This window comes from Nicotiana tabacum, chromosome 23, assembly GCF_000715075.1.
Source record: "Nicotiana tabacum cultivar K326 chromosome 23, ASM71507v2, whole genome shotgun sequence".
Classification (NCBI taxonomy): Eukaryota; Viridiplantae; Streptophyta; class Magnoliopsida; order Solanales; family Solanaceae; genus Nicotiana; species Nicotiana tabacum.
Window position 1 is genome coordinate 7,968,504 of NC_134102.1, and position 23,227 is coordinate 7,991,730.

General features: G+C 30.9%; 2 protein-coding genes across 2 annotated transcripts; both read left to right on the forward strand.

Moving 5' to 3' along the window:
* Positions 1–534: 534 nt before the first annotated feature.
* Positions 535–9,902, forward strand: LOC107816999 (uncharacterized). Its single transcript, XM_075246800.1, has 17 exons — positions 535–662; positions 1,012–1,140; positions 3,289–3,367; positions 3,518–3,639; positions 3,726–3,779; positions 4,295–4,411; positions 4,871–4,990; positions 5,353–5,488; positions 6,474–6,644; positions 7,295–7,453; positions 7,540–7,646; positions 7,744–7,834; positions 7,936–8,077; positions 8,737–8,896; positions 8,986–9,114; positions 9,391–9,517; positions 9,615–9,902. The coding sequence occupies exons 2-17, from the start codon at positions 1,043–1,045 to the stop codon at positions 9,858–9,860; spliced, it is 2,058 nt and encodes a 685-aa protein (XP_075102901.1). The 5' UTR covers positions 535–662; positions 1,012–1,042; the 3' UTR covers positions 9,861–9,902.
* Positions 9,903–13,892: 3,990 nt separating this feature from the next.
* Positions 13,893–22,207, forward strand: LOC107816998 (uncharacterized). The gene is made up of 17 exons (XM_016642764.2): positions 13,893–14,034; positions 14,528–14,643; positions 15,854–15,905; positions 16,155–16,276; positions 16,712–16,765; positions 16,886–17,002; positions 17,142–17,261; positions 18,180–18,315; positions 18,418–18,588; positions 19,041–19,193; positions 19,877–19,983; positions 20,130–20,220; positions 20,372–20,513; positions 20,613–20,769; positions 20,897–21,013; positions 21,123–21,249; positions 21,805–22,207. Exons 1-17 carry the CDS (start codon positions 14,032–14,034, stop codon positions 22,039–22,041), a joined length of 2,022 nt encoding a protein of 673 aa, XP_016498250.1. The 5' UTR covers positions 13,893–14,031; the 3' UTR covers positions 22,042–22,207.
* Positions 22,208–23,227: the final 1,020 nt, after the last annotated feature.

Below are 23,227 nucleotides of genomic sequence, written 5' to 3' on the forward strand. Positions count from 1 at the left end.
TTATTTATAAGCAGAACTGATAGCAAGAAATCAGCTACAATTACCGAAGTCCGAATACCTCTATTTGGGAACTAATAATGGTTAGATTACCACAGTAAGGTACAAACATTGAAGCACATGGTGCAAAACTTTCAAACCATATTTAACTAGGAAAGGAGAATGTCGCCTCTGAGTAAAAATTCACGCGCATTCAGTGTTTATACCAAACCAAAATAATTTTATCATAGTTAAATAATAATGAGGTAAAAATATATATTATCATGGTTAAATAATAATGAGGTAAAAATATATATTAATTAACTACAGTTAGGTGATAAAAGAATATGCAAAAGACACATGTCATGTTAGTATTAATTTAGCAAGATTGGGGTCTTCCCTTCTCAGATTACAGAAAATTTTAAAGATGCGAAGAATTTGGTAATTACCATCTTAACTTTAAGTAATATAATTAATGATTCTTATTCAAAGTTCAAATCCCTAGTAAATGCTTAGCTCTATAAATACAAGAGAGAGGGCATTGTTGAAAGCATATGTCTAGTACTGTTTGAAAGAAAAAAATGAATTGAAACTTTACTTCTTATAAATAACCTTGTAACGCTTTTTCCTCCTTTGAATTCACACCTTAAAAAACCATAAAACATTTGCTTCTTGTCTCTGCAGAGGTATGCATATTTTCTTCTTTAAGTTCTTCTTGTTTTATCTTGGCGTTTATATTCTTCTATATGCCTTCAAGAATAAATGGCAATGGTAAAAAAAAAATGAATTTAAGTTATATATACTGACAGTATAATTATTTTTCGCACTATTAGAGTATTTTAACTTGTGATACCAAGTTAGTTACCATTTGTATATATTATTAATACTTATCAAGAGATTTATCTGTAATTACATAATAAGTAATCTGATTACGTAAATGCAAAGAATATTAAACTCTAAGAAACATTCAAAAGATTATACTTCAAAGTAAGCTATATATATATATATATATGACCTACTAAGGTGTCTTTGCAGGGAGAGTGAAAACTGCAAAAGAGTTGGAAAAATGAAGAAAGTTGGGAGGAATAGAGAATGGAGGTCTGTTCTTGGATTGTTGGGCATTTTACTTCAGCTATTCTTGCTAATTGAATGTGCAGCAACAAGGTATAATTCAGTTCTTTATCTTTCTTTTGCTTTTAGTTTAAATTTTTATCTCCACTATCAGCAAAATATATAATACTATGGTTGTCTTGTTATCTTCTCTGTTCTGTCAACTTATGCTTTCTTAGTTGCTTAACATATTATAGGAAATGGAATTCTTGAATTTTGTTTGAGATGATGAATGAGAATATAGAGAACTGGAACTTTTATTTTTTTGTTTGGTTTGTTGCTTTTTGTCTGCTAGTTGGTTTTCAGGTAGTGCATCTTGTTTTTCCTTTTGGTTTAACTTTTGTTAATGTTAAACCCATACCCCGACTAATTCAGATTCGCACCATCTACTAAAAAAATTAAAATATTCTTATGAAATTCCAGTACTTTAACCCAAGAAATCCAATTAAGGTGAAGATATCTCAACAATTCCAAAATATACTTAGTGGTACCTATTGAACTTATAGTTGAAGGGTCATGGGAAGGACAATGTTCACATATCTTTGCTTTTGGCTTTCTGTTTTCTTGTTCTTGTTTCTTTTTATCTTTCCTTTTTTTAACAAACTTAAAAAAGGAGTTTTTATAAACTATTTAACCACATAATGAGTGAGATGGCAAACTAGCTATATAAAAAATGAGAAGTGAAAAAAGAAAGAAAAAAGAGGGTTTGATCCAAAATATTTTTCCTCTCCAACCAATTTCTCCCCACATATTCGTTTTGGAGCTCCAATAATCCAGACTCTGCGCCACGAAATCTCACTTTGGAGAAAAAAAACTCTTTACTAAAGGCGACTCAATTCATATAGCATAAATCAATCTAAAACCTCCGATTAAAAATGACGGCATTCTCACAACAAACCGTTAGTGGTCTCCAACCAGTTACCATTTACATGTGCACCTCTCACTTTAGGACATTCTAAGTTCAAGGCACACAAGTTGTCTTTTGTTTTGTTTTTCTTCTTTTTCCCCCTTTTAGTACCGTCATTGATGGGCGCATGACTTAGTTTTCTTCTGCTGAGGGAAAGATATGTCTTTCTTTTCGAAATAATGTTAGTGCTATATGCTATTTTATTCCTAAGTGCTTAGTCAATAATGCTTTTTAGCTTTAAAGTGATTATGCTCTACCATAATTAACCTATTAATATATGGGTCCCCTACCTTTTTCCAAGAAAAGAACATATAGAAAAACAAACAAAAATGTTTAGTGGTTCAATATTAAGAGTCGAGTAGTTGGGAGTTATCGGAGGGTGGGAGGCGGTGGGAGGGAGGGAGCCGAGAGTCTATCAGAAACAACTTCTTTACCCCAACCTCTAGGGTAGGGCTAAGATCTGCGTACACTCTACCCTCCCCATACTCCATTAATGAGATTATATTGAGTTGTTGTTGTTGATATTAGGAGTCTAAGCGTCAAATGTTTAGTGATTTTTAAAAAGTTACTCAAGTTGTTAGGAGAGATAGACTAATAGCATATTTGGCCAAATTTCTCCAAGTTCAAAATTAAAAAAAAAGTGTTTTTTTTCCTTCAAATTTGAAGTATTTAGCCAAACTTTTAGGAGAAAAAAAAGTGTTTCGGAGGAGAAAACAGAAAAAAATAGTTTCTTCCCATAAGCACTTTTGAGAAAAATACACTTAGAAATACTTTTTAAAAATTTGGCCAAACACTAATTGCTGCTTAGACGTACTTTTTAATTAATTAGCCAAACACAAACTGTTTCTCGCCAAAAGCACTTTTGAAAAAAAATACTTCTGAAAATACGCTGATTTTTCAAGCTTGGCCAAGTGGACTATAAAGTTGCAGTATTAATGTGGTAACATCTCTATTTGTGGTTAAACTTTTAGGGTAAATTAAAATTAAGTTATCAAAACTCTTATCACCATGGGTAGATTTATAGCCCAAATCAAGGGTACGTGAACTGATTATCTCTCTGTCAAACTAGTTATTTTATGTATGTATTTTCTAGAAATAGTCTAATATTATTATTTATTAGCACCCGGTGCACTTGATTGAATATTGAGTTATTTATCCAAGGAAACATGGATCAATTCTCACTTAATACTTTTTTTAAAATACATTTTTAGCGGTATACTCATGTTTACGAAATTCTAGATTCGCCTCTGCTTATTACATAATTATTTTTTGGGTTTCCTGTATTTGTTTTTCAGGAGAATTACCAAGAAGAACAGCCAATTGGACTTGCAATCCTTATACCCTCCAGTACAATTACATAAACTGAATAATCATGTAATAACCTCTATAATAATTCTTACAACCTTATTCTACTGTTTTATTTCTTCACATTACTCAAATAATTTAAATGATCATAGAGCTTTTAATTAGTAGTAAATGCATTTACTTGTAAATTAATTCGAATATTTATTTTCCCATTCGCAGGTGTTGGTGGATAATGGCCTGTTCAACATCACATTTTCTGTTCCTGGGGGAATGGTTATTGCTATACAATACAATGGCATTGATAATTTATTGGAAAATGAAAATAAACTAAACAATAGAGGGTATGTTAAGTCTTCTAAGCCGTCTATATATTTGCTCCTTTTTAGGTATTCACATAATGTTGAAATAATGATACAAAAAATTATAGGTATTGGGATATTGTTTGGAATAAAGCAGAAAAACCAGGAATCATCTATGACAAGTAAGTTTGTTTTTTTTCCTTTCTGAAGTTCTAATTTTTGGATTTTTTTATTAAAAAAAATTAGACTCATTTATTGAATATGAGAAACTGAAGTAAAAATTCTACGGGCTAGTCACTTTTCAGACCCGTTTTTTTTTATTTTATATAATAGCTAGTGTTTGGTTGAAAAATAGTCATTTTAATGATGAAATAACATGACATTGTCAAGAATTTCAAATTCAAACAAGTGAAAAAATTCATAATACTGTTCCGATTTTTGAAATTCATGATAGTGTCGTGGATTTCGAACTTAAAAAAATTAAAATTCCATGGCAATGTCCTGAATTTCGTCTAGCATACTATCACGGAGTCTCATTTTTCAAGTTCAAAATCTATTATATTATCATGAATTCTCAAAATTGGTTATTACTTGAATAACTTTTGAATATGTGGCTATTTTTTAATTAAAATACGAAAAATGGATATTTTTTAACTTTACTCGAAAGTGAAGAGAATTTCAAAATTTATGATTGTAGACTTGAAGGAACAAACTTTGAGGTTATACTGCAAGATGAAAATCAAGTAGAGATTTCATTCACAAGGACATGGAAATCTTTAAATTCCTCAAGTCTTTCAATGAACGTTGACAAAAGGTGCAGTGTAAGTCTTTTAATCTTTGCCATAAATATTAATTACCATTAATTTTAACCGTTTAGAGTCTTATTTACTCACATTTTAAATGCCAAATATTGGATGATCACTGAAAGTGTATTCGGTATGATACAAAAAAAATTTGATGAATTTACATTTTTGTGTTTGGTCACGTTACATTAACCAAATCATATCATCTATAGGCATTTTGCTCTACTAGTAACTCAATTTTTATTACAGATCACTTGATTCGAATAATATCCAGATTGTTGTCAACCTTTTAAATTTCATATATTACGTAATTTTATATCTAACCATATGCTAGAAAATGATTTCTCAAAATAATAGCAGATAACATATTTTTGCGGAAAGCAATTTCCTGCATTTGAAATGCCAAAATCAAGAAAGATTATGTGAAATTAATGTTTTTCCTTCACTATTATTTTGTTTAATTCTTGTAGGTTTATAATTCTCCGGGGTAATAGTGGCTTTTACTCCTATGCAATTTTGGAACGCTTGGAAGGATGGCCAGACATAGATGTCTACCAAGGAAGAATGGCTTTCAAGCTTAATGAAAAATTGTATGTAACAAGTAAAAAAATAAAAGATAAAAAATTATATATATATATATATATATATATATATATATATATATATATATATATATATAGAGAGAGAGAGAGAGAGAGAGAGAGAGAGAGAGAGAGAGAGAGAGAGAGAGAGAGAGAGAGAGAGAAAGAGAGAGAGAGAATCTGGATTAATCGGGTTCGAGTTCTGAAAATGAAAAAAATCCGGATGGTTACTTAACTTTGACTTTATTACTCCAAAATTAACTTTTTTTTTTTTTTTTTGTAACAAGAAAGTTTTTCAAAATAATTTTAGTATCACTGCCTTAGTTTTGGCCATGGTTGTAAAACAAATAGTTTGCTAACTTTTTGGGCAGGTTCCCATATATGGCTATTTCAGATGAAAGGCAGAGGATAATGCCCACAGCTAAAGATCGAGAAATGGGCCGAGAACTTGATTACCCAGAAGCTGTACTTCTTACAAGCCCAACTAATTCTTTCCTCAAAGGAGAGGTAGATTTCTTGATTATTCTGAATTTAAATTCTTCATACACTTCTTAACTACTACTACTACTGTCTAGGGAAAAAAATCAGAAATAACCAGATTTACAATTGGTAACTAAAAAAATATCAAAAGTTTCAAAAGTAACCGAAAATTTAGCCAATTTTTCATGCAAACATAAAATTTGAATTAAAACACCCTTAAAAATCTGAAAAAATTCCAGCATAATATGCTGGAGTTCGAATTTTTTACATATGAGATTCTAGCATAATGTGCTGGAGTTCCAACATAATAAGCTGGAAGTTAATACACAAGAGCTCCATAATCCAACATATTATGCTGGAGCTTTCTGTGTGCTGGAATTCCAACATAATAAGCTGGAAGTTTATATGCAGGAGCTCCATAATCCAGCATATTATACTGGAACTTTTTGTGTTTCAACAAAACATAGGCTATTTTTCAATGACTTTGCAAACGCTAGCTATATTTTAATTACCAGTCCGAAAACAGACTAGACCGTGCTTTTCCCCCTATCTTTTATCCTTTTATTTCCTTTGACATTTGATTTTATCGCTGCTAATATATTTTTAGATATTTACACAAATAATCATTTATTATATTACTTTTTCTAGCCAGTATATATAAAATATATATTGATTGTATATGATTATACATATATGGTATATTATCCGGCTAACAAGAGTGGGTTGCTCTAGTGATAAACACCCTCCACTTCCAACCAAGAGGTTGTGAGTTTGAGTCACCCCAAGAGCAAGGTGGGGAGTTCTTGGAGAGCCCAGCCGAAGGTCTATCGGAAACAGCCTCTCTACCCCAGGGTAGGGGTAAGGTCTGCGTAGACACTACCCTCCCCAGACCCTCTAGTGAGATTATACTGGGTTGTTGTTGTTGTTGGTATATTATCTGGCTATTTTTAATTTTAGTGATTGGATAAGCGACTATTTAGGTTAATTATGCCATATATTTTTTTGTATCTAGGTGGACGATAAGTATCAGTACTCTGTTGAAGACAAGGATAATCGGGTCCATGGGTGGATCAGCCCAAACCCAAGAACTGGATTTTGGATGATTACACCTAGTAATGAGTTCAGAACAGGTGGGCCTGTTAAACAAGATCTCACTTCTCACACCGGCCCAATAACTTTATCTGTGAGTATATCATATGTTAGCTGCATAAGTGTTCTTATTTTTCTTATAAGATTACATATCCTTTATTTCTTAATCCATATTTTATAATGATGCCAGAAATTTCTATGAATAAAAATCATACCATTTCTTGAAAAAAATAAGAACAACATAATTTTGGTTTTACCATATGTTACATGGAAAACACCTAGAATCCGCACTGTCAGTGACATATGTAGCCTCTGTGTTGTGAATTCAATCGAATCTAGTATTTTCAATATATAGTTTATATATATATATATATATATATATATATATATATATATATATATATATATTATAATTTAAATAAATATTATATTTGAACTCATAATTTTAAAAGTATAATATAAGTCGGGGGTACGTCAAGAAAAATGAAGGATCCACCTAACATAAGTTTTAAGTAAAGGGTAGTCCTATACACAAAGTATTCTGCATCCACGCAAGGTCTGGGGAAGGGCAGTCTACCCTGATGCAAACGTCAATGACTGATTCCACGGCTCGAACCCGTGACTTATACGTCATACGAAGACAACTTGACAATTGCTCCGAGGCTCCCATCACAAGTGTTAGGTAAAAACTATGAATTGTGAAAGCAAATATAAACATATATGTCCATACAATTGATGTAACAGATGTTGTTTAGTACACATTATGCTGGAGATATTCTAGCACTAAGATTTCGAAATGGAGAGCCCTGGAAAAAGGTTTTTGGCCCTGTTTATATCTACCTAAATTCTGTCTCATCTGATGATGAAGATATTCTCACACTATGGACAGATGCAAAGGAACAGGTACTGATCTATGTTACAATCCAATTTAAGTATAGTACAAGGTCTTTTCTTAATTATCAATCTGACTCAGACTTTAATACAAACAGATGTTAATAGAAACCGAAAATTGGCCATACGATTTCCCTCTTTCGCAAGATTTCGTTACAGCTGATCAGCGAGGTACTGTAAGTGGCAGATTACTCATTAGCGACAGGTATATTAACTTACTATTTCTCTACTAGCTAGTTTATACGAAATCGAACGATTATTTTTTTATTGATTATTAACAAACTACAAGTTTCTTATTGCAGCTATGTAAGTAAAAGACTTATCACTGCAAATTCTGCTTTCATTGGGTTGGCTGCACCTGGAGATGTAGGGTCATGGCAAACTGAAAATAAGGTTTATATTTAAGTATTTTTAGCACCATTTTTATTTTTTATTTTTTAGCTGCATTAGAATTTTTTTCCACCAATACATGATTTTTGTTTAATGTTCTTCAGGGTTATCAATTTTGGACTCAAACAGATAATGAAGGATATTTTTTGATTAAAAATATCATCCCAGGCAATTATAGCCTGTATGCTTGGGTTCCTGGATTTATTGGTGATTACAAATTCAAGAACTACATCAACATTACCCCAGGTTTGCATAAAACACTTTTAGTTGCTCCATCCACTTAAAATCCGGTACCATACTGACCGATGAAATTTAGGCTCGAATTGTGAAACAATACTTTTACTTTTAACCGATAGGTCAAGAGTTCGAGTCACATGAAATAAATAAGATAATACGACTCTTAGTCCTCTTGAAGTGGGGCTAGGGTTAAAAATGAAATACCATGTTAACTCGTAAAGTCAAGTCAATGTTTGATAAAGTTGACGCATTTAGTTTTTATATACTCAACTTTTATACTGTTCGATCACCTCAAAGATAACTATATGTAACTGTTGATAGTAAGTGAAACTAGTTAACTAGAATATACCGCAAGTAGCTTGCTATAAAACGTTAAACTACACTTACGGGGTAGAATTTCCTTGATTTTCACATTTTTGTTAACATGATAGTACTAATAATGTTCAGTACATATCTAACATATCCGGGGGCGAAGGTACATAGCCCTCAGGGTGGTCAACTGACCACCCTTCGTCGAAAAATTATACTGTATATATAAGTAAAATATTAAATTTTTAATAGTATATAACATATATTGAACACCCGGAATTTTTTTTTACTTATTTCAAGTTTGAACACCCTAAATGAAATTCTCGGTTTCGCCACTGAACATAGCTACGTAAAAACAGGATCAAGAACTAGGCTGCAAACTCTAGTGTATAACCCTCCAAGGAATGGGCCAACATTGTGGGAAATAGGCATTCCTGAAAGAACTGCTGCAGAATTTTTCATTCCTAATCCACAACCAAGACTCCAAAACCAGTTATACATCGAACATTACGCAGAAAAGTGAGTCAACTTCGTTTAAATTATGCGTCTAATTTTTTTCTCAAGTTTTTTCTTGACTCAATCAGAACTTGTTCTGTTCGTTTTTTCAGGTTTAGGCAATATGGACTATGGGATAGTTACACACAACTATACCCTAATGATGATTTAATCTACACTGTTGGATCAAGCAACTATCAAACAGATTGGTTCTTTGCTCATGTAAATAGATGTACTTTCAAGTATGTCCGAAAACATCCTTTTCCCTTTAGCTTGTTTATTATTCACAAATATTATTGCAGTGGTAATGAGAATAAGAGTAATGTCTTCAAGTTCCTAACCTATAGACCTAAAAAAGGATAAAATTAACTTATTTACATTGACGACATATAGTAAATAATTCTTAAAATATCGGTGTAATTTAATCTGTTATAGCAGGTTGTATGCCGTAATTTGCACGTTTGTTGTCTGTCCTATTCTATTGTTTTAATCTTGATTGTAATATTTTTGCCAAACAGCGATGAAGGGAACAAAACATATATACCAACAACATGGCAAATTGTGTTTGATCTTCAAGAAGTGGAGAAGTCTTCAAATTATACACTTCAGCTAGCATTGGCTTCAATAAATGAAGCTGAATTACAAGTATGGACTAACATATTTTCACATTCTTTGTATATCTGCAAAATTTCTCTTGTATCTATTGTATTTTTTCGACTCACTCTGTGTTTTAATTGTTTAGATTCGAGTAAACGATCAAGATGCAGATCATGTACCTCACTTTACGACAGGGTTGATAGGCAAAGATAACGTGATTGCAAGACATGGAATTCATGGATTGTATTGGTTGTATAGTATAAATGTCCCTGGATTTCTTTTTGCTACTGGAAAAAATGTTATATTTCTTAAGCAAAGTAGAGGTTCAAGCCCCTGGAGTGGACTCATGTATGATTATATTCGACTTGAAGGCCCTCCTGCAAATGATTAAACAAATTCGCAAGCTGATTCTAAGTAATCGTTGTTATTCATTGGATTCCGGAGGAATTACTTTGTTAGGATTGGGGAATTGCTACTATTCTTCTTAAATGGTGTGGATTCTTTTTTAATCTCCCGTCTTTTTTAAAAAAGCAAAACTCGATCGGATAGAACAGATGATATAACTACATAACTTTTTCTTTGGTGGATATAATATAAAGGGGAAATTGGGGGATGCTGATACAATTAGAAGTTCAAAAAGCAACAAAAACTCAAAATTTCTATAAATGACTTTGGAAATCTTAAGTGTGGAACTTTTGTCATGCTATGCTATGATTCAAACACCTTGTCGCACGTTTGCTTGAAAGTAAACTCTCTTTCTTTCTCTATTTATTTAACCAACGAGAATTTTTTTTAAATTTATCTAGTTAACTAATATTTGACTTTTTTTCACACTACTCTCATTTCACTTTAACTCTGTTGAGAATGTAGACGGCATAAAAAATACTACACAAATAGGTTGCTTATTAGGAATTACGTACATAAATCTCCGGATAACCATTAATTGGTAATCTAGTCAAAAAAAGTTGCTAACTCGTTACTATAGATTACAATTCACTCGAAAAATATATAAAAGATCATTGGGCTACGTGGGCTCTCCATAATAATTATGACCCATACACGATCATCCAAGTCAGGCTTTTTTTGTTATTGGGATAGGTGAATTCTTATAGATCCATCCCTCGATGGAACTGGACATGATAATTTTTAATCATTCAGTTCTAGCAAGAATAAAAAGAACCAAATGAATCCATATCTTCATATTTTATATATATATATGGTACCAGTATTTACACATAGACATATATGATATGGGAATTGTTCAATGTAAGAAAAATTTGACTGGATCTTTTTTTACGGAGTTGCAACTATCTATTACAAAATAAAGAATTCCGTTCTTACAAGTAAATACTCAAGACCCAAGTAGGCTTACAAATCAGATCATGATATGATCAAGTGCTTTCTGGGTCGTCTCAGACCTTCTAATTGGTATTTATCTCCAAAATATTTGAAGATACACATACAAGGTTTGCTTGTTACTAATATAGTCTAGCCTCTCTTCTTCTTTAGATCCCTTGTTTCACTCCAGAGAAAATAAATACATTTACATACAATTTAATCTTATAAGTGAACTAGATAAATCGAAATCTAATTCACTGGTCACAAAATAAATTTTTAATGTTAAGTATTCAGGATGATCAGGACTATATATGCCTAAATCATATGACCAAATATTGTTCAAAGTTTCTAACTTATTTGGTATGATAGCAGTGTTTTTTACCCAACATTCTATTTTTATGCCTTCACAAGAAATGAAGGTCGTTGAATTGTACAAATTACAAAGCATGTTGGGGTTGGCAAACCAGGGAATATATTATTTTTATTTTAACAAACATAGACATTTTGTTTGACTTCCCTATTACTATAACTTAAAGTATTAAAATTGAAATTTTATTATTTAGTTTCTTATTTTACTAGCTTAACGTCTGTAGTATAGGGATGGTGTCCCAATTCAATTTAGCTTAAGCCTAGATTACAAGAAGGGCAAAAGTCCAAATATGCCCTTATACTATACGAAATTGAGCACATTTGCCCTTCGTTAATACTTTAGTTCAAATATGCCCTTATCGTCACATAATTGGTCCATATATGCCCTTAGAGTTACACAGTTGGCCCATATATGCCCTTTTCGAAACGGAATTCACCCAAACTCATTAGCTCTTTCTTTAATTGTATTAAAGTGTATTACAAACACTATTTACTTTTTATTAGTACTTTTTTTTTCTTTACCTTTCTCTTTTCTTTCATCTTTTTTCTTTTCTTCTCTTTTTTTTCCTTTTTCTTTCTCCCTTATCCGATTTCCTTCGTTACTGATGTCTTCTCCATTTTCATTACCAATTTCACTTGACAAAACTCATAAAGTCCAATTACTAAAAAAATTCTCCCATAAGGTAATCAAGTTCCAATTTCACTGGCCCTTTAAATAAATAAAATTAAATTATTTCAAAAATTATGGTTTAAAATTTAAAATAATAAAAACATCTCAACCTTTAACAATACTCAAAAGACCAAAATATTTAAATTATTTCTAAAAAGATAATTTAATGATTAAAAGCCTAGAGTTCAAGTTGTAGTGTTATAAATTTGAGTTGTTAGTCTTTTTTCAGCTGGACATTTTCTATTTTTTTTAACTATGTAAATTAGGGGTGTACATGGAACGAGTTGGTTCGATATTTTTTTATCAAAATCAAACCAAACCAATTATATCGGTTTGGATTGTTCGATTTTGTTGGATTTTCGGATTTTTTGTTACATAAATATTATTTCAATCTTACTTTGTTAAATTTTTTAGAACTAAATATATGTTCAGTAAAAATTTAAAAATTTAAAAACATATGATCTATAAAAATATTTTTATGGGAGAATTTTCTTAGTAATTGGAATATATGAGTTTTGTCAAGTGAAATTGGTGATGAAAATAGAGAAGACATCAGTAATGGAGGAAATCGGATAAGGGAGAAAGAAAAAGGAAAAAATAAAGAGAAGAAAAGAAAAAAGATGAAAGAAAAGAGAAAGGTAAAGAAAAAAGTACTAATAAAAAGAAAATAGTATTTATAATACACTTTAATACAATTAATGAAAGAGCTAATTAGTTTGGGTGAATTCCGTTTCGAAAAGGGTATATATGAGTCTACTGTGTAACTCTAAGGGCATATATGGATCAACTATGTGACGGTAAGGGCATATTTGAACTAAAATATTAACGAAGGACAAATGTGCTCAATTTCATATAATATAAGGGCATATTTGGACCTTTTCCGTTACAATAATAATTGGAATTTTGCCAAAGTTTGGCTCAACCACCAAAACGGACTTTGAAAAAAATCCGTGGCGACTACACATGACCCAATTGTTGGTTTTCGATCAGAATTTAATTTATATAAATTACAATTAGTGTAATTTAATATGTTTGCCCACAGTAATTTTAATATTGCACATGAAAGAAACGACATCCCATGATTAGAGAAGTTTTTGGAAAAAGTTTCGAGAGTATTACTCCATTTGTTTTGAAAACAGAATTTTTTAATTTCTCCATGCCCATTTGTGAAATTATACTGAGTTTGTTGTTGTTAATGCTTTCGGAATCGAAAAAATAAAGGCTTGTATAAAACCTAAACTTCTGGTCTTTGACATAAAGAAATAAGTAATAACGAAGGGGACGTTTTCAAATTATCTTCTAGCTAGTGGAATAAGAAAGATATGGATGATTTACTCATGTAAACCAATAAAAAAACGAGAAAAGAAATATAAAAAGAAAAAATCAAAGTCGAGTCTTATGTCGGATTTTCTCAAAATTTTCGAGAAACTTATTGAATTTCTAAATGAGTTTTTATAATGCTATACTTCAATTAAAGATTGAGTCAAAGGAGAATTCCGCTTTACAATACGAAAAATCTTTTTCAAGAACCTAGGCGTATAGCCGTATACAAAGTAAATATTGTTTTTTGCTTTAACAGATCATATTACTATATTTTAAGATATATCCGATAATACATCGTAATTCAATAACATTTTATGAATACGTAATGTGACACTTTACATATCCGACAAAGATTTTTCTAAAGATATTTCCAAAGCCTAATTCTCTAAAAACCAAACTCTTTCGATCGGACGGAAAATTCATAGATTAATTGTTGTTTAGCTCTATATATATATATATATATATATATATATATATATATATATATATATATATATATATATATATATTAGTGTAAGAAATCCTAATTTGTCTGCGTTTTTGTCCAAAGACGTACTTGTACCGTCAAAGGTAAATACCTAATACAAACTGGAAGTCAAGGTTCTAATCTTAATGAAATAGTACTACTTATTTGACAATTTTTATTTATTTATAAATATGGGTGCGTACGCATGTAATTAAATCCTTTATATATACAGAAACACTAACCACTTGTAATAAGAAGTTCAACTACGTTTATCTTATTGGTTTCAAGTTTCAACTATTATCTTTTAAACCTAAAAGGTTCAGAAGCTCCATTCAACTTTTATATACGCAAATATCCTCAAGAACTTCAAAGTTCAAAGCAATTTTGGCTTTCTCTATGGTACATATGAAGTTCTCTTCCTCTTTTTTTTTCTTTCTTTTATGTCGTTGATAAAAATTTTGCCGGAAAATTATACTGTTTAGCAAGATTAAAAATTTATTTTGGTGTATATTACTATATATATGTTGACTACACTTATTTTCTTCATATGTTATATATATATATATATATATATATATATATATATATATATATATATATATATATATATATATATATATATAATTCCTGACTCTGCCAACTGTCGTTGATACTTCTTGCATGGTTTGTGATAATATTCATCTATGTTCCTTCGTCAAACTGTTCAACCACTTCATCTAAGATTAAAAGCTTAAGCTGTTAGTGTTAATAATGGATGCAAGTGTGAACTAAACCGTCAAGATCTCTGCATATTTTGATACCTGATTGAGTTGTAATTGTGTGCATGTTAAAGATTGTATACGTTTTTATTCACTTAATTATATTTTTAACGTTGATGGTTGTTCTTTTGCAGTGTTTTATGATAGGAGAGATGGTTGGAAAGAGGCTACAACGACAAACATTATTATGGTTTATAATTATTATCCAGCTTTTCTCGATTTTCACAAGTTCGAGGATGCTGCATGCTAGGTATATATAAATAAACTGAGATACTAATAACTTTCTGTTTTTTCTTTTTTCTTTTTCCAGTGTGAAATTTTAAGCTCAAACACTTAGCTATATCGAGAGTTTCTTTTAGTTTTTTCCTTCTTTTATCCGCATAAAACAACAAGAAGAAGTATTTATAAAGAAAACCAAAAAACAAAAACACTGGATATTGTAATTTCTCCAATTTGTTATACATTGTTGAATGGATGTTAATTATAACATGATCATTAATTAAACGGATAATTTCAGAGACCTCCCTCTAAGTTTCACCCTATCACACTGACCTTGCTTGTGGTTTACAATATTACGCCCACCTCCCTTATTTTGATTTTCTTGTAACCATTTTTTAAAATCATTTAAAATAAATATAAATATTCTTTAAATAAAATACAATTTGACAAATTTGCCCTTTTTAATGTTAAAAAATACGAATCAACCCAACATATATATACCCCTACCTGTATATTTCCTTCTGGTAACGAGATGATATTTTAAACTACAAATAGAGTATAATTGTTAAGCTTTTAATTTATTCAATGTAACAAAACTACTAAAATATATTTTATTGTTATTACTGAAGAAGGTTATCCAATTTGTAAAATGTATATGGAATGAGATAGTCACAGTATCCCAGTAGCTTGACTTGCAAATATATAATATGCTCATGACAAAAGGCCAAAGTTGGTGACAACATTTACGAAGCTAGGTTATTAATATTCGACATTAGTCTCTTCCCATTTTATTTATTTTATTTTTCAGAAATATTCCAAACATATCCAAACAAAATAGCGGTCAGTTTCATTAGTTCTTATGTTGTTTTCAAGGACCATTTTAATGACAAGAAAAATCAAACTTTCTCTAGTACTCGAGTAATTAAATTTAAAGTAATTTCTCTAATTGAAAGAAATTAATATTTAAAAGGGCAGATCTGTCAAATTATATTTTATTTATATTTATTTTAAATGAGTTTAAAGAATGGTTACAAGAAAATCAAAATAAGGGAGGTATGCGTAATATTGTAAACCACAAAGAATGTTAGTGTGATAGGGCAAAACCTGAAGAGAGGTCTGTGAAATTATCCGTTAATTAAACTTACATTGTTGCTATGTTGAGTTTAATGTATGACTCATATATCTCATGACTTTTTTTTTCTTCTTTTTTTCTTTTGTTTCTATCTCCTAATTACGTACAGGTATACTCCAGAGAACGATCCTCCAGTCAAATTGCACATCTCACATCACCATGTAAAATCTCATAATGACTTATTGACTTTTTTCATTGACTAATTACTCGGGATCTTTACACAAATAGTTGATTAGATTTACTTTTTATTTTTCTAGTCGGTGAATAGAGATTATACACTAATTATATATGGTTATATACATATAATACGTGAATTACATATTCAACGATTATTTTTAATTTAAACTATTAGATAGACGGTTATTAGTGCTCCTATGTGATCGAAAGACTTATATTTGTGTATTTATCAGGTGATAATAGATAATGGAATCGTCCAACTTACCCTATCAAATCCAACTGGACATATTGCTGGGGTAAGTTACAAAGGCATTGATAATCTCTTGGAGAAAAGGTTTCCAGAATCAAGGAGAGGGTAAGTTATATTTGGTTTTTCCTTTTCATACTTAGCTTTTCACCATTACAATTACAGTAGAATTTAGGGTAGGAGAATTTTGGCTACCAGTGGCGGATGCACATTCAATCAAATACAGTATTTTGACACGGATCATGAATATATACATGAAATAATACCAAACATTTAACTAATATTATTCTGAACCCATATTAGATCTTTACACAAAAAGCTAGCCGGATTTACTGTTTACTTTTTTAGCCGGTATACGTAAATTATATGTTAATTATACAGGGTTACACACATATTATACATCTACTGGCTATTTTTAGTTTAAGCGGTTGGATATGCGGTTATATATTTAGGTTAAGTCTTCAATTTTTTAATAATACAATAAGTTCAGTATTACCACCTTCAATTAGTTATAATATTTGGATGATTCTTTTTTAAATGCAGATACTGGGATACCATGTGGAAGCTTCCAGAAGACAAGGATAGCACTTTTGATACGTAAGTTACTTGAGTTTTACGTTAATAATAATTAAGACCATATAGTTTAGCTTTATAATTATGTTATATACATAAACATATGCATGACGTTTTATGCTATATATGCAAAACTTCTCTCAGGTTTTTCATGACAAATTTCCAAGTTATAGCAAAAGATGATAATAAAGTCGAAGTTTCTTTTACAAAAACATGGAATTCCAGTGCTGACCATGATCTTCCTCTAAACATCGACAAAAGGTGAGTTTTTTACATGATTAATATTATCTTATCAATAATGTGAGTTTATAAATGCCAACTAAATACCATAAGTAAATTGTTCCTGATTTTACAATCATAATTTAAAATTTAAAGGTAAATTTTGCATGAAAAATTACAGGTTTGTGATGCTGCGAGGAAGTTCTGGATTCTATTCATATGGAATATTTGAACGTCCAGAAGGAATGCCTGCACTTAGGTTAGATGAAGCCAGGATTGCAATTAAGCTCAGACAAAATTTGTAAGATTCAATCCTAATTAGCCCTATTTACCTAATTTACTATTTTATATAGTTTATATTTTTCTTTAACTTAAAATCATGCTTTCAACATTTTAATGAACCATGCAATATGAAATTGAGTTTGTGTACTTTGCACAAAAAAGAACATTCTCTATAATCGAGTGGAAATCAGGAATATGTCGTTAAAGGTGTTTTAAGATTTATTTGACCTATACACCTAGTATAAATTATTATCGAAAGGTGTCCAATAACCACCAATTCGTCAATTGTATAGTTTCTGCTTGCTCTTTAAGCTCGAATTGTACTCAGTTGAAAGGGCATACTTTAATGGTCAAGAAGTCACAATTCAAACGGCAATAAACGAGTTTAGATGTTAGTGACCTCATTAATACCATCATTGTCCACTTAAGCATTCCATTATTCTTTGGTTATAAAAGGGCAGTGCGGTGCAATATACTCCTGTGCGGGGTTCGGGGAAGGGTCTATTGTACGTATGCTTACCCATCATTTTTGAAAGAGACTATTTTCACGGCTTGAACCCGTGACCTCCTGGTCACATGACATTAACTTTACCAATTACGCCAAGACTCCCCTTCTATTATTCTTTGTTAACAATGTGAAGAAAAATTACATTTAGTATTTTAAACTGGTGACAAGAGTGGGTTGCTCTAGTGGTGAGCACCCTCCACTTCCAACCAAGAGGTTGTGAGTTCGAGTCACCCAAAAGCAAGGTGGAGAGTTCTTGGAGGGAAGGAGCCGAGGGTCTATATCCCACTCCAGGGTAGGGGTAAGGTCTGCGTACACACTACCCTCCCCAGACTCCACTAGTGAGATTATACTGGATTGTTGTTGTTGTTGTTGTTGTTGTATTGTTGTATTTTAAACTGTTATTTTGGTGAATTAATGTCCTATATTTAGGTTCCTATATATGGCTGTATCAGACGATAGGCAAAGGGTAATGCCAACAGATCAAGATCGTTCAACTGGCAAAGTCCTTGGCTTCAGAGAAGCTGTTAAAATAACACATCCATCCAATCCTAAACTCAAGAATGAGGTAATTGCAATTAAGTGATTTTCTCCATAATTAACTGCATTTGTTAAACTTAATTAAAAAAAATGCAATTAATAATTAATATTGAATATTATTATGATTTAGGTTGATGACAAGTACCAATATTCGTCCGATGATAAAGATATCAAGGTACATGGATGGATTTGCAATCGTCCTCACGTAGGGTTTTGGGTGATTACACCAACTAATGAATATCGTAGTGGTGGACCAATGAAGCAAGATCTTACTTCTCATGCCGGTGCAACATCCTTGGCCGTAAGCGCGATTTTATTCCGTCTGTATTACTATTTGAGGAGTCAAACAGTTTTTTCTTTATATATTTCGCTTTAATTATATAAGTTGCAAAGGATATGATGTTTAAGTTCTAATAGAGGAGACGCTAGAACTACAAATCTCGAGGGTTAACCCTTTGTAAACGTCACAATCGATGAACCTATAGCCTTTATTACAGAAATTATATTGTAATTGAGAGATTGGGCCATGTCACAATCCATAAATATTTGATTGTGAAACCAGTTACTTATTGTATATTTACTTGAGGTTATTGTAGGAACTTAAAAACTTCAAATCGTGAATTCGCCTATGCTCTGAACCTCATTATTATTTTTGGACCGTGAAAGTATTTGATGGCACAAACAATAAGTAATACAATAATTTGAAGAACTTGTATAATAATATTAATGCATTTTGTTTTATGTTTTTTGCAGACATTTTTCAGTGGACATTATGCAGGTCCAGAATTAGGAGTCAATCTCAAAGAAGGAGAGCCATGGAAAAAAGTATTTGGTCCTGTTTTCTTTTATCTCAACTCAGATTCTGGTAACAACCATCGTACACTTTGGGAGGATGCGAAAACACAGGTAAATAGACAATAAATTTTAGAGGTATTTGAATCTTAGTTAATGAGATCTAAATCAACAATTTATATATAGTTAATGGATTACTTAAGACAAATACAGGATTTGTGCCCTTTTGCACAATGAGTAGGTTACCAGTGCACAGCTAAAGGGTAGCGGTTGCGGGTATCCTGGGAATTTTTAAAAAATAAAAAGGAAAAAAAAACTAGAAATAAGCTAATTTACAAGTGATAATTAAAATATAGTCATAGTTTCAAAAATAATCGAAATTTAGCTATTTTTTTTATATAAAGATAAAATCTGAACAAAACATCTTTAAAAATCCTGAAAAATTCCAGCATATTATACTGGAGTTCGAATTTTGATGTGCTGGAGTTTCAACATAATATGCTGGAAGTTTATATACGGGAACTCCAAAATCCAGCATATTATGCTGGAACTTTCTGTGTTTTAGCTAAAATAGTAGCTATTTTTCAATGAATTTGCAAACGCTAGCTATTTTACAATTACCAATCCAAAAACTGACTACCAATACTATTTGTTTGGCCTAAAACTGCTAGGATAAGCCTAACCCATAGCCTTAACTCTAGCTCCGTCCTGATAATTTTACTAGTTAGTTGGATTTTCTTACAAAATAATAACAATAAACTAACATATAACATGGAATTTTATTCTTTAATTTGCAGATGTTTGAAGAAACTGCAAAATGGCCATATGATTTCCCAGAATCAAAAGACTACCCCAAAGCCAATGAACGAGGCACAATTAGCGGGCGATTATTGGTCGATGACAGGTACTGAATTTCCTCAGTTTCTATTATCTATTGATTAATAAATCATTTTATCGTTTAATTAATTTATTAGTAAGCTCAGATGTAGATTTGGTGATAATAAAGTGTTTTAGAAAAAAAAAATGAAGGTTTCTGTAACTTCGTTTTAGGTACATAAGCAATGATCCTATCTTTGCTAAATCTGCATATATTGGATTGGCTTTGCCCGGAGATATTGGATCATGGCAAAAAGAGACCAAGGTAAGCCCCTATTTAATAAGTAATATTTATGTGTAATTTTTTTTTTATACTGACAGTATATATAACTTAAACTCTTTATATAAATGTTAAGATTAAAGTTTTTTTTAATGATTTATTCTCTTTTTTTAACTTTTTTTTTATTTGCTCTCAGGGTTATCAATTTTGGACTCAAGCAAATGAGACCGGATATTTTAAGATTACTGGAATTATACCCGGAACTTATAACTTGTACTCATGGGTCCCTGGAGTTATTGGAGATTACAAATACAACCAAACCTTGTCCATTACCCAAGGTTCTTTTTTTGTTCTCCCCTTTCCCCTTTTTCCAACTACAAAATTACCTGCTTAAGACTCAAAATAATTTTTTGCAAAAATAACCTTTATGTGTGCAGGAATTGATATTAATCTTGGTCATTTAATTTATAATCCTCCAAGAAATGGTCCAACTCTATGGGAAATAGGCATCCCTGATAGAACTGCTGCTGAATTCTTTGTCCCTGATCCATTCCCTGACTTTACTAACCGTGTCCTCAGTAATAGTACACAAAAGTAAGCTTCTATTAAACATAAAAATTACGAGTTTAAGTTCTATGTACTGATAATATAATTAGTATATACAAAAAAACTTTTATCATCTCACTGATAACTCAATTTGGTTATCTTTTATTATTTGCAGGTTTAGACAATACGGTTTATGGGATCGTTACACAGATTTATATCCTAAGGAAGATTTAGTATACAAAGTTGGTGCTAGTGATTATCGTAACGATTGGTTCTACGCCCATGTAACCAGGTAAGTAATTAGAAGTAGTATATTGTTTACAACAGTAATATTTTTGTAGTAATAGCCATATAATTATTGGCATTTTAAAAATATTTTTTATGGAATTTTTCCATTGCAGGAGAACTGAAGACAAGGAATATATACCAACAACATGGCAAATTTCATTTGAACTTCCAACTGTGGATCCAATGGGAACTTACACACTCCACGTGGCATTGGCTTCTGCTACTTATTCCCATTTGCAAGTATGTAGCCAAACCCTCTCTCACTAACATTATTTTAAAAGAATTAATCAAAATAGCCGTTCACTATTTCACTTAAACTAAAAATAGCTGGTTGAAATACAATATATATAATTTATGTATAATATGTATATAATCGTATATAATTAATATATAATCTATATTATACCGATTAGAAAAAGTAAACAGTGAATCCGACCGGCTATTTATGTAAAGGTCTTTTTTTTTTTTCAAACCAATGGAATTATTACACTTACAACGTAAATTTAATTTTTGTCCGCTGACAATGCAGAACTGTCTAATGCTATCAAATCATATAAAAGATAATTAGAGCTAATTGTTCGTAATAAATGAAATTAATAACCTGAAATAATGCAAGTATACCTTCTATAGCAAGTTAAGCTGCACTGACTGTGGTAAAATTCATTTACATTATCCGTCTTTTTAAGTTAAATCCTATTAAAAAATGGTTTATGCATTACTTATCTCTTTGTTTCTCCTCAATTAAAAGTATTTTGGATAAAATTATAATTGTTTTTCATCTTTGAATTATTATAGGGAAGAATAAACAACCCTGATAGACGAAGGCCAAACTTTGAAACCCCAGGAATTGGGAGGAGTAATGCAATAGCAAGACATGGAATTCATGGATTATACAGTCTTTTCAGTTTTCAAATTCCAGGATATGAACTACAAAATGGAGAAAATATCATTTATTTGAAGCAAGCTAAAGGTGGTAGTCCTTTTAATGGGGTCATGTATGACTATCTTCGACTTGAAGGCCCTCCACAGTAAAATTAGATTATATATAATGAGAAAATATAGGAGTACAATACAATTTATTCGCTTATTGTTTTTTCTTTTTGGCTATTTTTTTGTGATTTTTTATACTTTCTAGCGCCATTTTATTTTAATATATATTTTGTATTCTTTTGTGGCTTGAATGGGGAGGACGGGAGAAGCAGATTCGTTTTCCCTAAAAGGAGATATATTGATTCAACTTTATTTAATTGCAGTTACAATTCGTTGTTATTTAATTTGTATTTTTGGGGAAATTTATTATATTTCTTAAAAGAATCTAAGGTTGAAATACAATAAACTACTCCAGCCATTCACTTTTAGTTGTCCGCTTTTGGCTTTTTTACTTTCTTTAAGAAAAAATAAATGAATTATATATTTTATAATTTTACCCATAATAGTAATATCATTTTCATAAGTTCTGGGAAATGATTTGGGGAATGAGTAGTTAATGATTAGGGTAAAACAAGAAGAAAAAAAAGATTGTCTTTCTCTTGATTTAGTATAGGGGACAAGTAAAAGTGAAAATAATTTTATAGTATAGTGGACAAGTAAAAGTAAACGGAGGGAGTAAATTTTAACAAACGAGCATTCGATTTAGTGATACTTGTGAGAGTCATTCATAAAAGAAAGGAATGCGCGAGTGTCTACGAAACATGGCCATCCTTTGAAGTGGAGGATGTAGCATTATAGTACCGGATTCATCTAATTTCAACTTCTTCAACGTGATATATAAATTTATACTAATTCAATAATAATTTTGAAAAAAAAAAATAGATTCAATATTAAAAACCTTATAGGTTGAACCATAAAGAATATATGTGTCGACTAAACTCTATAGTATTTAAATCGTGGATCCCAAAGAGATGAACTCTCTCTTCCCTATATTGGCTCATTTTCATACTGAATTTATTGGATCAAAAGGAATAATTACAGAGGTCAATATTGTTTACTGTGAGCCTAGAAAATAATCATTATTAATAAAATATAGATTAAATCATTAAGATATCCAGAAAACATAAATACAATAAATGTTTTTATCATGTCTACCTCATACTTATGTCATAGGGACATGTTTTGGTCCTTAACCACCGGAAATGTCACAAGAATTTCTCACACAAAATTTTCCTTATATGTAGAAATTATATATTGTGTAGCGATCCGACCGGTTGTTTTGAGATCT